This window comes from Canis aureus, chromosome 11 (genome assembly GCF_053574225.1).
Source record: "Canis aureus isolate CA01 chromosome 11, VMU_Caureus_v.1.0, whole genome shotgun sequence".
Classification (NCBI taxonomy): domain Eukaryota; kingdom Metazoa; phylum Chordata; class Mammalia; order Carnivora; family Canidae; genus Canis; species Canis aureus.
This window is the reverse complement of record NC_135621.1, coordinates 40,170,001-40,183,153: the sequence shown is the minus strand read 5'-3', so window position 1 is coordinate 40,183,153 and position 13,153 is coordinate 40,170,001. Positions and strand designations below refer to the sequence as shown.

Here is a 13,153-nt window from a genome sequence, read left to right as displayed (position 1 = left end):
AAGGGAATATACGCAGGACTGGTTAACACCTGAAGGCAGAAGGCCACACTACCCACACAGGAGGAGGGGCGGGTGATGATCGCAGCCTGAAACCCGAGGCTGAGTTCTGGCCTGACCACTTCACAGCCGCAGGGCTTTGGGCAGACCACGACCCAATTCCAGTTTTCCATTATACATTCAAGAGAGGATGATACCATTTACTCTCAGGGTTCTGGTCAGATTTAAATGAGAACGAACGTGAAGTCTGGTGACCTCAAGGCCCTTAGAAGCCTGCTAACCAAGCACCTCAGACAATCTCAATAAAAGTCCACCAGAGGCCCCCATATTCAGCTCCTGTGGCTGTTGTAGCTAAAGTGCCACATATCAGGCAAACTAAAACACCAGAAATTTCTTTTCCCACAGTTGTAGAAAACGGGGGCTGCTGGCAAGGCCACACTTCCCCTGAACACTTTAGAGGAGAATCCCTCCTTGGCTTTTAGGTAGTCCTCAGCTTGGGGCTACGTGGCCTCAATCTCTGCCTCGGTCTCCAAGAGACGTGCTCTTCTCACCATGCGTCTGTGTCCTCTCCATTCCGTCTCTTACAAAGACACTTGCCATTGGAAATCCAGACTGATCTCATCTTGAGATATGAACTTCATTACACCAGCAAAGACCTTTTCCCCATATAAGATCACATTCACAGGTTCCAGCGTTTAAGGCATCGATATATTCTTTGGGGGACCACCATCCAACTCACATAGCCCCCAACCCCCAACTCCTTTAGAATAACAAAGTTACTGAGGCTTTAAACTCTTAGATGTGGAATTTCACTATTAATCAGCATTCCATACCAGCTAGCACCCTGCAGGGAGCTAGAAGTACTTTTACTTGAGTGGGATGGGCAACTGATGTGTGATGCAGTGGGGAGGATTACACAAGCCCTTCTTGAACAGACCACAACACTCAAAGCCAGGAGTGCTCAAAACAGTGAAGTCAAATTCCCACACTGCCGTAATCGTTATCTTATCACAGAAACTAGGATAGTGCCTTGTACCCAGTAAGACCGTTTCAGAAAGGAGGCACAGCTCAAACTCACTGTGGCCAGGTCAGAAGGTTCAGCTGGGGGCCAGCTGCTCTGGGGAGCCCACCCACCGGGCTCAATGTGCTGTTAATGTGCACTTTCGCTCACCTTCGATGTAGAGTGGCTCCACCACGTCGTGGTTTATCAGCTCAAAGTTCTCATGGCCGATCCAGTGCTCCACGTTCCTCTTCCTGCCGGTGAAGAAGTTGTCCACCACAGTCACTTCGTGGCCATCCATCATGAGCTTGTCGGTGAGGTGAGAACCCACGAACCCTGCTCCTCCGGTTATCTGCACCAGGACACGGTGCCCAATGTCCCCAGAGAAAGCACAAGAGGACACAGTGACAACCAACTTCAAGGGGATATGCCTATGGTGCAGCCTCAACTTAAAACTTGGTAGGAGAGCAAGGAAGAAGACACTGTTTACAGGCAGCATCTTCACTTTTCCTCCAGAACAAGTCATTATACTACTGTCAACTTCTAAGCAGCCTAAAAACTTAAGCTACCACCCAGTCGACAGTACAGAAAGTTACAAGTTTCCAAATGTCTCCTCTTACAGAGAATTTTATATTAAAAGGTTCTTGTTTTATAATGGAGAGGACACTGAACATCAGTTGTATAACTCTACCACTACTCCTGGAGAGTTTCAGAATGACTCTCTTTTAAAAAATGATTAGCAACGTGCAGAGATTCAGTGAACTACCAAATAATGTAAGTGCTTTTTAAACTGGACACACAAAAAAAAAAACCCTCATAAAAAAAAAAACAAAAACAAAAAACGATCTTTCCAACTATTTACAAGAACAAATGAATAAGCAACAGATACTTTTGCAGACCAAAGCCCTAAATGATTAGGTTCTACCGCTGGGTCAGTGTCTGAATGGGAGTGCAAACGCTGCATGGGGTGCACCAACAGGGACAAGATGCAGTTGTGGGGGGCAGGGGGCCAGCAATATTGTGCTTCCAAGACCTGAGCCACAACAAATGGAAAGAGGCAACCACGACGGAAAAACATCATTTAAACTAATAAAAGACTATTCAAATTATGTGGTATAAGTGAAGGGGGCCAGATAAAGCATACTGCGTTTTGGGGAGGAAGAAGTGAAAAGAACAAACTCAGAAAGCAGACAAGGCCGTGAAACTACCCTCTCTGCCCTGTTCTGTTCTCTGCTCCGCCTTCTCTGCCATCAAAACTTGCACTCATCTCACCCTCCTCCTCCAAACTGAAAGAATTCACAGTAGGGAAAAAAAATCCGCCAATTCTTTTACCAAAAAAAAGCACATAAACCCTTAGGACTATGGGTCTTAAAACATTTAGTTTGCCACCAGGTGCTCTGTTCAGATAAAATCTGATACCTAATTACAGTGTTTACCAGGGGTGTAAGCTAAGCCACCTCTGGTTGAAGGAGGTAGATCTGGGGGACGGGGTGGGGACCTGCCAGCCATAGAGGAATCCCACCAACACCAACCAGACATTTACATATGCTCTAACGAAAATAAAAACACAGCTGAGCTTTGAACAACACAGGTGTGAACTGCACGGCTCCACTTTTGCGCAGATTTTTGTTCAATAAACACAGGATGGTACGGTGATTGTATTTTCTCTTACGATGTTCTTAATAACATTTTCTTTTCTCCAGTTTAAGAACAAAATACGTAATACACATAACATTCAGAGTATGTGTTGTTCGACTGTTCACGTCATGGTGAGGCTGCCAGTCAACAGCAGGCAAAAGGAGTCAAAAGTTACATGTGGATTCTCGACAGCACATGGCAAGGTGGGGGGGCGGATGGTCAGTGTCTCTCACCCCTGAGTTATTCAAGGGTCAACTGTATAATGGTTGAGAATGTGGATGGTTGAAAAGTCCTGATGCTCATCAGCTTTCAATCAGGTGCATTCCTTCTTTATGGAGAGCACCATTTCCTAAATCTGCTCTATTCTGGAGACAGGAAACGGACACATAGAGGAAGAGAGGTTCTGACCAAGATCCCCAGATCCCCAGTAATGACAGAATATGGTCAGAGACGTCAGAATCTCAGTCTTTTTTTTTTTTTTTTTAAAGATTTTATTTATTTATCCACAAGACACACACACAGAGATGCAGAGACACAGGCAGAGGGAGAAGCAGGCTCCTTGCAGGGAGCCCGATGTGGGACTTGATCCCAGGACTCCAGGATCATGTCCTGAGCTGAAGGCAGACGCTCAACCGCTGAGCCACCTGGGTGCCCCCAGAATTTCATGGTCTTCCTACTACCTGTAGATGTGCCTGGTTCATGCTTTATCCTCAGCATGCCTACATCTCCCCTATACACCTGAACAATGATTTGAAAACAGAATTTTCAGGAAAAATAACTGAATTCCAAATGTAGTGCTTGAGGGATGAAAATTCACTTTATTGTGCCTTCATTTCATTGCATTTTCCCAAGCCTTCCACAGTTCATAAATCAGAAAAATTACATCTCTTTTCAAAGAAATTTAACCTTCTTTAATGTAACTCTGTATCTATATGCAAATGTTACTTAAACTAAGATGTTCTGTCCCACGCTAACTTTATCTCCACACCTAAAATAACCGAGTGACAGCTCAGAGCTACCAGAAATGCAGTGCACTAAATTATACGTGATTGCCTCCAACATTTTACTAGTTTTAGTGGTGACATAAAATTGCTGGAAGCACCTCAGCCTTGCTTAAAATGCATCTGAACCGTTTTTCTCGAGTAAGTCCTTTCTATCAAAAATACTTAAAGATTTATGTAACACAGCTGAGTGGCTCTCCAAGGTCTCTCCCTAATCAATCTCAGCCCATTAGGCAAGCACTTCAAACAGAAACAAAACTGGCAGGATCTCCTCTCTTACAAGCTTCCTCAGGAATATGAATCGCCAAGCCCAGGCATACCCTTTGAATAACAAGAGCTAACACCCCAAAAAGACAGTAGGAACAAAGGACAGAACACCTCTTATAGTGGAACTGAAAAGGCTGCACACGGCTTCGCATGGCTCTGCAGCCATGAGCTCATCTCAACTGCTTGTACCTCCTGCTCTTGTGGGAGCTCACAGGCAGCCAACCTGGTCCAGTTCAAGGACAGCATTCAAACTCATGCTGCTCAGAAAGCAAGAAGAATACCTTTCTGAACAAACCTCTCCTTTGTGCTAAGGCTTCAACAATCACTGAAAAGGCTTTGGGTCTTGGGAACGACATGGCACCAGAGGACTCTGACATGTGGCTTAAGACGGCAGATGAGTAAAGAACACACAGTCCATTTATTGTGGTTATATGAAAAGGGAAATAAATTCACTAATACTCAGCAACAACGGGAAGATCATCCCATGTGGATACAATGATAACCCTTGCAAGATGTGCAGGACTCATACATGAGTGCAGGGCATCAGATATTCTGATCATTCTGACATGTGGCAGCAGAAAGATTAGAAAAATTAACTCTTCTCTGCTGAAGACATGGATATATATCTCAGTTCATGCTTAAGTGCCTATGCATTTTTGATATGGTAGAAATAACCCCAAAAGACAGGGGTATATGTAGAACAGAAGTCAGAGTCTGCTCAGGGTAAGATTTATGTACACCATCTAAAAAGGCAAGAGGTCTTCCACAACTCAGAAGAAAAAAGGAGATTCTGTGGTGTACAAAGGTTAATATTGATTCAAGAGTATTACTTTGGTGTTTGGGATACATAGTCCTACAGCCTAGAGAATGGGCAAAAGAACAAAAAACCTTGTATATATATCAAGATCACAGATAAAACACATCTTACAGAATGGCAACATCAGGTGTTCCACAGACCCATCCCCCAGCAAAAACCAACCATAACTGGTGAGAATTAATTCAAAAACCTGTTTAAAGTCTCTGCAAATTGTCCTAAGGGTATACAGCAAATGAAGAAACATTTATTAAGAAAATCTAAAATTCAAAAAAAAAAAAAAGAATATCTAAAATTCAGTAAGAACAAAGAGAATCAATGAGACCTGAGCCATGGCCCACACCCACATTTCCACCCTTCACCCTCATAGTTCAGAGTGGGTGGGTATTAGATGTGGCCAAAACAATGGCGCTCCCAGTCAAAAGATAATGGTATCTCACCAGAAAGAGCAGGTCATCCACATTCCTCATTCCTTCCAGTTGTGAGCTGCCCAGACTAAATTCCTGAGATGTTAGCCAAGTGGTTAAGAGACATCTTCCTCCTCCAGTTCCCACATACAGGGCAGAAGCTCTATTCCAGGCATGGCAGGCTGTGATTGAGTAATGGGATTCTGGTCACCTTTGCCCCAGTGAACTCACAGGGTGGACTCCATGCCCAGAGAGGCAAGGCAAGAGGACCTGGGGTACTGTTCCTGCCAGGTCCCTGCTTGTAAGCAGGAATGTCGATCCCTTTTCCAGCTCCATAGTAGTGGCTCAGAGATTTTCTGCAGGGACAGAGGCAGTCCATACAAACACAGAGCTCCAAAGCTCTCCCCAGAGGGACAGACTTAATTTGAAAGAGAAAGTAAGAAAGTTCAAGCATAAAGATTATCTCAAAAACTGGGCAGCCCTGGTGGCTCAGCGGTTTAGTGCAGCCTTCGGCCCAGGGCATGATCCTAAAGACCCAAGCTCAAGTCCCACGTCAGGCTCCCTGCATGGAGCCTGCTTCTCCCTCTGCCTGTGCCTCTGCCCCTCTCTCTGTGTGTCTCTCATGATGAAATAAATAAAATCTTTTAAAAAAATATCTTGAAAACAATGGAGATTTAAGTGGTAATCAACAGAAAGGAGCCCAGCAGTTCTATAACAACAAGTTTAACCACAGGCCAGCTGATTAGTAGAGAGAACCAGAAGAAACACCTAAAAGAGCCCTCTTCAGATCAGAACAAACCTGAACAAACCTCAAAGACTGGCCTAAAAATCTACCACTGCAAAGGGGCCAGAATTTAACTAGATCAGACTGAGGAACAATTTATAATGCAAAATACTGTTTAAAGCACAGTTGGCTCAACTAGCAATTACTAGAGCCTAACAGTGTGATACCACACAAGGCAGACAGCTTAACAGAGAAATCAGGCTAAGAGATGGTCAACAAGAGCCCTTCTAGAACCACAGCCATCCCAGAGTGACTATGTCCGTCCCCAAGGCTGCAGCCTCTGAGCAACGACCATCAGAGTCCCACACTCCAAGTGAACAGACATCACTGAAAGAAATCAGCCAAGTCACTAAACAAACAAGTAAACAAGAAAAAATAAAACAAGGCTTGGAGAAAGGGGAGAACAGTACCCAGAGTTGCTACAATATACTCCCTAAAATATCGAGTTCGCTACAAAAGATTCTGAGACATGCAAAGAAATAGGAACGCATGTGACCTGGACACAGAGAAAAACAGCCAGGCAACAGAAACTGCCTGTGTGAGGGCCCAGCTGTCACATTCAACAGAGTCTTCAAATCCGCCAGCATAAATAAGTTCACAAGAGTGGGAGGAAACCATGCTTGAAGAAGTAAATAGAGACTAAAAAGAGAAAAATTATAAAATAGAAACATGGGAATTTGGGAGTTGACAAGTATAGAAAAACTCACTACAGCGAGGCAACAACCGATTGGATCTGGCAGAAGCAAGCGCACAAACCTGAAGATAAATCAAGACTGCTTATGCAGCCTGAAGAGCAGAGAGAAGAAAGGAAGGAAAGTGCATAGCGCTCAGAGCAGTATGAGACAGCAATAAACACACCAACAGGCTTGTCATGGGAGCACCTGAAGAGACGAGCAGGAAAATAGTCAAAGAAATAATGGCTGAAAAGTCCCCCAAACTCATAAAACACGTGAACCTACATATTCAAGAAGCTTGACAAATTCCATCCAAGCAGGAGAAATGCAAACACAAACAGATGCTTGTAGCCACATCATCCTGAAAATGCTGAAAATCAGAGACGAAGATAAAGTTTTGGAAGCAGCTGTACTGGGTGAAATACTGCCCTAGAGAAAATATATCCTTCTTAGAATCTCGGAACATGACCTTATCTGGAAATAGGGTCATCAGCTGAGATGTCATCAGTTGAGATATGATCATTCTGGAGTAGGGTAAACCCTAAATCCAGTATGAGACACACGGGAGAACACCATGTGATGATGGCGGCAAAGACTGGATGGAAGTGTCTACAAGACAAGGAATCAAGCACTAGTGGCAACACCAGAAGCTAAGAGAAAGGCATGAAACAGATTTCGTGCTAGAAACTTCAGAGAGAGCACCGCCCTGCCAATGCCCTGATGTCAGAATTCTAGCTTCCAGTAGGGGGAGATTTTCAGTTTCTGTTGTTTTACTACTGAGCTTGTAATTTACATGATAGCAACCCCTGGAAAGTAGACAGGAAACAAAGAAAAATACTCAGGTACAAGGGACCCCAACATGACTAACAGCCTACTCTCTGTCACAAAAGGTGGAAGAAGCAGTAGGGTAACACATTCAAAGTGCAAAAAGGAAACTGCCAGCCAAGAATTTTATATTCAACCCAAACTTCTCAAACTGAAAAGCAAAAATAAACAAAAAATGAAAGTATTCATTGCCAGCAGCTCTGCCATAAAAGAAATACTAAAGGATGTTCTTCAGGCTGAAAGCAAATGATCCCAGGCAGCATTTCCCACCCAGGAAACAAAAGGGGAGGAACAAATAAAGTAATTAGGTAATTTAAAAGGCAATATAGTGGCACTTTCTCCTTTCTACTCTTAATCAATTTAAAGACCAAATTGTATAGCACAATAATGTGAAAGTACTTAAAGCCAAAGAACTATATACTTAACATGATACAATGATAAACTGTGTTGTGTATATTTTACCACTACCACCGCAAAACAATTGTATAAAATAGTATGTATACCACTGTATTATTTGTCCTGCAAAATATAGAAATATATGTGACAACAACAGCATGAAGAGGATAGGTGGGAGCAAAGTTGTACTGCTGTAAAGCAATGACACCAAAAGTTTACTCAAACCCACAGGATTAAATGAAGGAAACTAGACAGGGTAATGAAAAAGATGATGTAACAAATTCTGTAAATACATCTTTACTCTCTTTTATTCACTCAGCTTATTTAAAAGACATAAAATATAAAATAATTATAACAATGTATTATGGATTTGTAACTTGGACTAAAATAATACATGAAACTTGCAGAAATAATGTCACAAGAAGGGGTGGATAATAGAACTATGTAGGAGTGGCATTTCTATATCTCACTGGAACTCAGTATAAAGCTGAAGTAGTGTATAAGTTAAAACATAGATGGTAAGCACTAGAATACTTAGTAACAAAATGAATTTTTAAAATACAGTAAAAAATAAAGGAATTCAAATATCACATAAGAAAAAAATTACTTCATGCATAAGAAAAGAAAAATGGAAGAATGGAGAACAAAGAAGATATGAGGCATATGGGAAACACAAAATATAGTGGCAGTTATAAATCCAAATATGTCAGTAACAACATTAAATGTGAATGAATTAAGCCAACCACTCAAAAGTCAGTGACTGTCAAATGGGAGAAAAACAAAACAAAACAAGGTCCAACTATATAAAGTATTAAGGGAATACACTGAAGACTGGAAGATACAATGTGTTGAATGTAAAAAAGTATAACACCTAGCATAGAAACAGTAAGAAAGCTGGAATGGCTATGATGACATCAGACAAAATAAACGTTACAACAAAAAAAAATCTTAGTAGATAAAGGGGGGGGGGGATTTTATAATGATAAAAGGGTCAATCCAATCCAGTGCATACCAGTAGATATAACAGGTATAAACATTTATACACCTAACAGAGAATCAAAATATACAAAGCCAAAGTTGAAAGAATTGAAGGAAGAAATAGAAGATTTCAGCAACAGTTGGAGGCAGCAACACCTCTCTCAATAACGTAAGGAACTAAACAGCAGATTAGCAAGGAAATAGAGGACTTGAAAAACACTGTAATCCAGCTAGACCTAACAGACATATATAGAACACTCAACAACAGCACAACACACAGTCCTTTTCAGAGTACATTGAGGGGTGCCTGCCTGGCTCAGTTAGTGGAGCATGAGACTCCTGAACTCAGGGTTGTGAGTTCAAGCTCCACACTGGGTATAAAGATTGCTTAAAAATAAAATCTTACGAAGAAAAAGAGTACATGAAATATCCTCTAGGACAGACCATATCCTAGGCCATATAATAAGCCTCAATAATTTAAAAGGAATTGAAGCATACAAAGTACAATCTCTGACTACAATGGAATGAAATTAGATCTCAGTAACAAAGAAATTTGAGAAATTCACTAGTACACAGAAATTAACCAGCACACTCCCAGATGACTAAAGGATCAAACAGTGAGTTAAAAAATTAACCATCCTTTGAAATGGGTGACAATGAAGAAACAGCACACCAAAACTTAGAGTAGGCAGCCAAAGCAATGAAATTTCTAAAAAGATACAAAATACCAAAATAACTCAAGAACAGAAAATCTGAATAGATCTCTAAAAAGAGATTGAATTAGCAATGTTAAAAAAAAAAAAAAATCTACAACAAAAAACAGCTTAAGCCCAAATAACTACTGTGGTGCATTCCACCAAACACCTCAATAAGAATTAATACCAAATCTTCACAATTCATCTCAAAAAACAGAAGAAGAAACACTTTCCCACTTATCCCATGAGGTCAGTATTACCCTGATACCAAAACCAGCAAAAGAGATCATAGGAAAGGAAAATTATAGAGATGCCTGGGTGGCTCAGTAGTTGAGCATCTGCCTTTGGCTCAGGTCCTGATTCCAGAGTCCTGGGATCGAGGCCCGCATCGGGCTCCCTGCATGGAGCCTGCTTCTCCCTCTGCCCTCTGCCGGTGTCTCTGCCTCTCTCGCTCTCTCTGTGTGACTATCATAAATAAATAAAAATCTAAATTAATTAATTAATTAATTAAAAAAGATTTTATAAATAAAATATTTTTTAAAAAGATTTTATTTATTCATGAGAGACACACGGAAAGAGAGAAAGAGAGAAGCAGGGCACAGGCAGAGGGAGAAGGAGGCTCCATGTTGGGAATGTGACGCAGGACTCCATCCCGGGTCTCCAGGATCATGCCCTGGGCGGAAGGCAGCGCTAGACCGCTAAGCCACCCAGGCTACCTAAATAAATAAAATCTTAAAAAAAATAAATAAATAAAAAATAAAAAGGAAAATTATAGACCAAAATCTCCCATAAATACAAACATAAGAATTCTCAACAAAATGCTAGCAAATCAAATCCACCAGTATATAAAAAAAGGATTATACATTAACCAATAGAAATTTATCCCAGGTATGCAAGATCGGTTGTAAACTGAACAAAGCAGGGGTAGAAGAGAATCAACCTGTTTAAAAAGGCATCTATGACAAGCCCTCAGCTAACATCCTATTTCACCGTGAAAGACTAACAGCTTTTCCCTAAAATGAGGAACAAGACAACAATGTCTGCTCTTCCCACTCTAGTCAACACTGTAGGAGGTTCCAGCCAGGACCATTAGGCAAGGAAACAAAGTATCCACATTGTTAAGGCAGAAGTCAACCACCTATAATTGCAGACAACATGATCTTGTACAGTATATAAAAAAATCCTCAGGAATCTATTTGAAACTATTAGAACCCAATGATTTCAGCAAAGTTGCAGGATATAAGAAAATATGAAAATCTATTGTATTTCTAGTTACTTGCAATACAAAATATAAAAAACTAAAAAAAATTCCATTTATGCTAACATCAAGAAGGATAAAACGCTATAAAATAAGTCCAACGTAAGTATAAAACTTATACTCTGAAAACTACAAAAAGGATGTTAAAAAAAATTAATGAAGACTAAATAAATAGAAAGATAGCCCCTGTTCAAGGATCGGAAGACAATACTGTTAAGGTGACACCACCACCCAAATTCATCCACAGATTCAATGTGATCTGTTATCAAACCCTCAGGTGGCTTCTGTAAAGAAACTTGATGAGTTAATCTTAAAATTCACCAGGAACTGCAAGGAATCCAGAAGAGTCGAAAACTGTCTTGAAAAAGACAAAGTGGGAGGATTCACACTTCCCAATTTCAAAACTTACTATGAAGTTACAGTAACCAAGACAGTGGTACTGGCCCAAGGACAGACAGGATCAATGGAATGGAACCAAGAGTGTAGAGAAAGATATTTTCGTTTCTGGTCACCTGTTTTCTGACAAGGGGCCAAGACGATTCAATGGGACACAATTAGTCCCATCAGCCAGTGGCACTAGGTATATACCCAAGAGACCCAAAAAACTACCTCCGTGCACAAACTTGTGCACCCACGGTTCACAGCAGTATTATTCACAATGGCCTCAAAGCAGAAACCGCCCCAAACGTCCATCAACAGATAAACAGAGAAACAAAATGTGGTACATCCATAATATGGAATGTTACCAGCCACAGAAAGGACCGGGCAGCGATCTGTGCTACAGCTTACGTGGACGTTAGAAACATCACTCTGAGTTTAAGGAAGCAGACACTAAGGACCCCACGTATTTCACTCGCGGGGAATGTCCAGAATTGGCAGAGACAGAGGGTGGCCTCGGCGGTTGCCAGGAGCGGGGAGGAGCATGGCTGACAACAGGGATGGGGTTTCCTTCTGGGGGATGGAAACGCTGCGGAATTAGAAGGCAATGCTGTCCTGTGACTGTGGCCGCGCGGTGACTCCCAGTACGGCGGTCACGCCTCTACTTAAAAAGCAAGTTTCTTGATATGACAAATATTCATCAGGTATGCAAACTTACCAAAATTCTTTTACGGTCCTTTTCTGATAAAAATTTTACTGGCGGGTATTTCTGGGTGAAGCTGTAGAACACGAAGAGATGAGAAAAGAAAAGTCAAACATCTCCTGTGAGGATTTGCTCCACTATCATCAAAACAAAGGCCAGACTGTGGCACGGTTATTGCCTCCTCCCTTTACCCGTCTCCAAGCAAGGGCTGTGGGGACCGGGCGACTGCTCGGTCATTTGAATTCAAGAAATCTGCAACCTGCCCCTTGTGCAGACTCAAGCTGGGGCCACAGAGTCCATCCTGGACGAGGGAAAATTTACCCAGGTACAGGCTACGCGTAGCCAGAGCTAAACACAAAATGGGGGAGGTGGCGGCCTCCTCACAGTGAGGAGGCCTGGAAGGGAGAAAGCAGCTGTGTGAGGTGACAGACCCAAAGCAGGCCACTGTGCCTTGCAAGGGGAAGAAGACACGAAAACTGAGCCCGTCCCCTTATTCTGGGCGATGGCACAATGGCAGCACCCGCCCCCGGCCTGTCCCCACCAGTGCCCCGGGACAGATGACTGGGCACCAGCACTTCCTGCCTCCCGTGGGCTGCTCCGAACCCACCTTGGGGCTCCCCTCACGTCTCCACGACGCCTCTTGCCCCCCGAGGAGCTCCCGGGACTCCCCGGCCCACGCTGACGGCGGGAGCAGGGCAATGCGAGCCGACAAATGCAGACGTGAAGTACCTATTCTGGAAGTAGGCCCGTCAGGAACAAAGTGCGTTCAGGAGACTCAGAGCCATCACCTTGACAGTCACTATCTAACTGGAGAGGCGCCAGGGGCACGGCCTCATCCCCTCCACGGGCCCGGCCGGCTACAGAAGGCACTTCCTTAACGGCCGCTCAACTGAACGGAACAGGACAGGTCACTAGACAGAAGACCTTGCACCGAGTGTTTCTCACCTCCCGACAGTGGAAACACGCTCAACTCGGAGCTTGGGCAGGAGGGCTTCTCTCACTTAAGAGCTTCCAGATTCTCAGAGGGGCAAGCTCCCCTTGCGGACTGCAAAACCAGAGGCAGGCAGGTGCGAGAACCTGAGGGAACGGGTGAGAATCCCGGCCGTCCCCTGCGTAGTCCTGTGACCCAGGGCAAGAGCCCCGAGAGCTCTGTCCGCCTCGGGGCGTCCTGGTGTCGTGGTAATCACAGCATCCTCCCGAGGGCTGCGCCGGCAGGAGCCGTCCCCAGCACAGGCCCCACGGTAACGGCCAAGTGAATGTCCTCACAGCGGCTACGGGGCAGGCACGTTCCGCCTGAACACTGGAAGCCTTCAGGGAACCTGACAGATGCCTTGTTTG

At 43.3% G+C, this 13,153-nt stretch overlaps 1 protein-coding gene across 4 annotated transcripts in view; it reads right to left on the bottom strand.

Annotated features, from left to right (window-relative positions):
- UXS1 (UDP-glucuronate decarboxylase 1) overlaps positions 1-13,153 on the bottom strand; it is a 93,770-nt gene that overhangs the window by 46,147 nt on the left and 34,470 nt on the right. For 3 of the 4 annotated variants that reach the window (XM_077914883.1, XM_077914884.1, XM_077914885.1), the window contains 2 exons: positions 11,831-11,891; positions 1,169-1,349 (listed from right to left, as the gene is read on the bottom strand). In XM_077914883.1, the coding sequence (XP_077771009.1) occupies positions 1,169-1,349; positions 11,831-11,891 (242 nt within the window). The remainder of the gene's footprint in view (positions 1-1,168; positions 1,350-11,830; positions 11,892-13,153) is intronic. The other variant, XM_077914886.1, reaches the window with a different exon arrangement.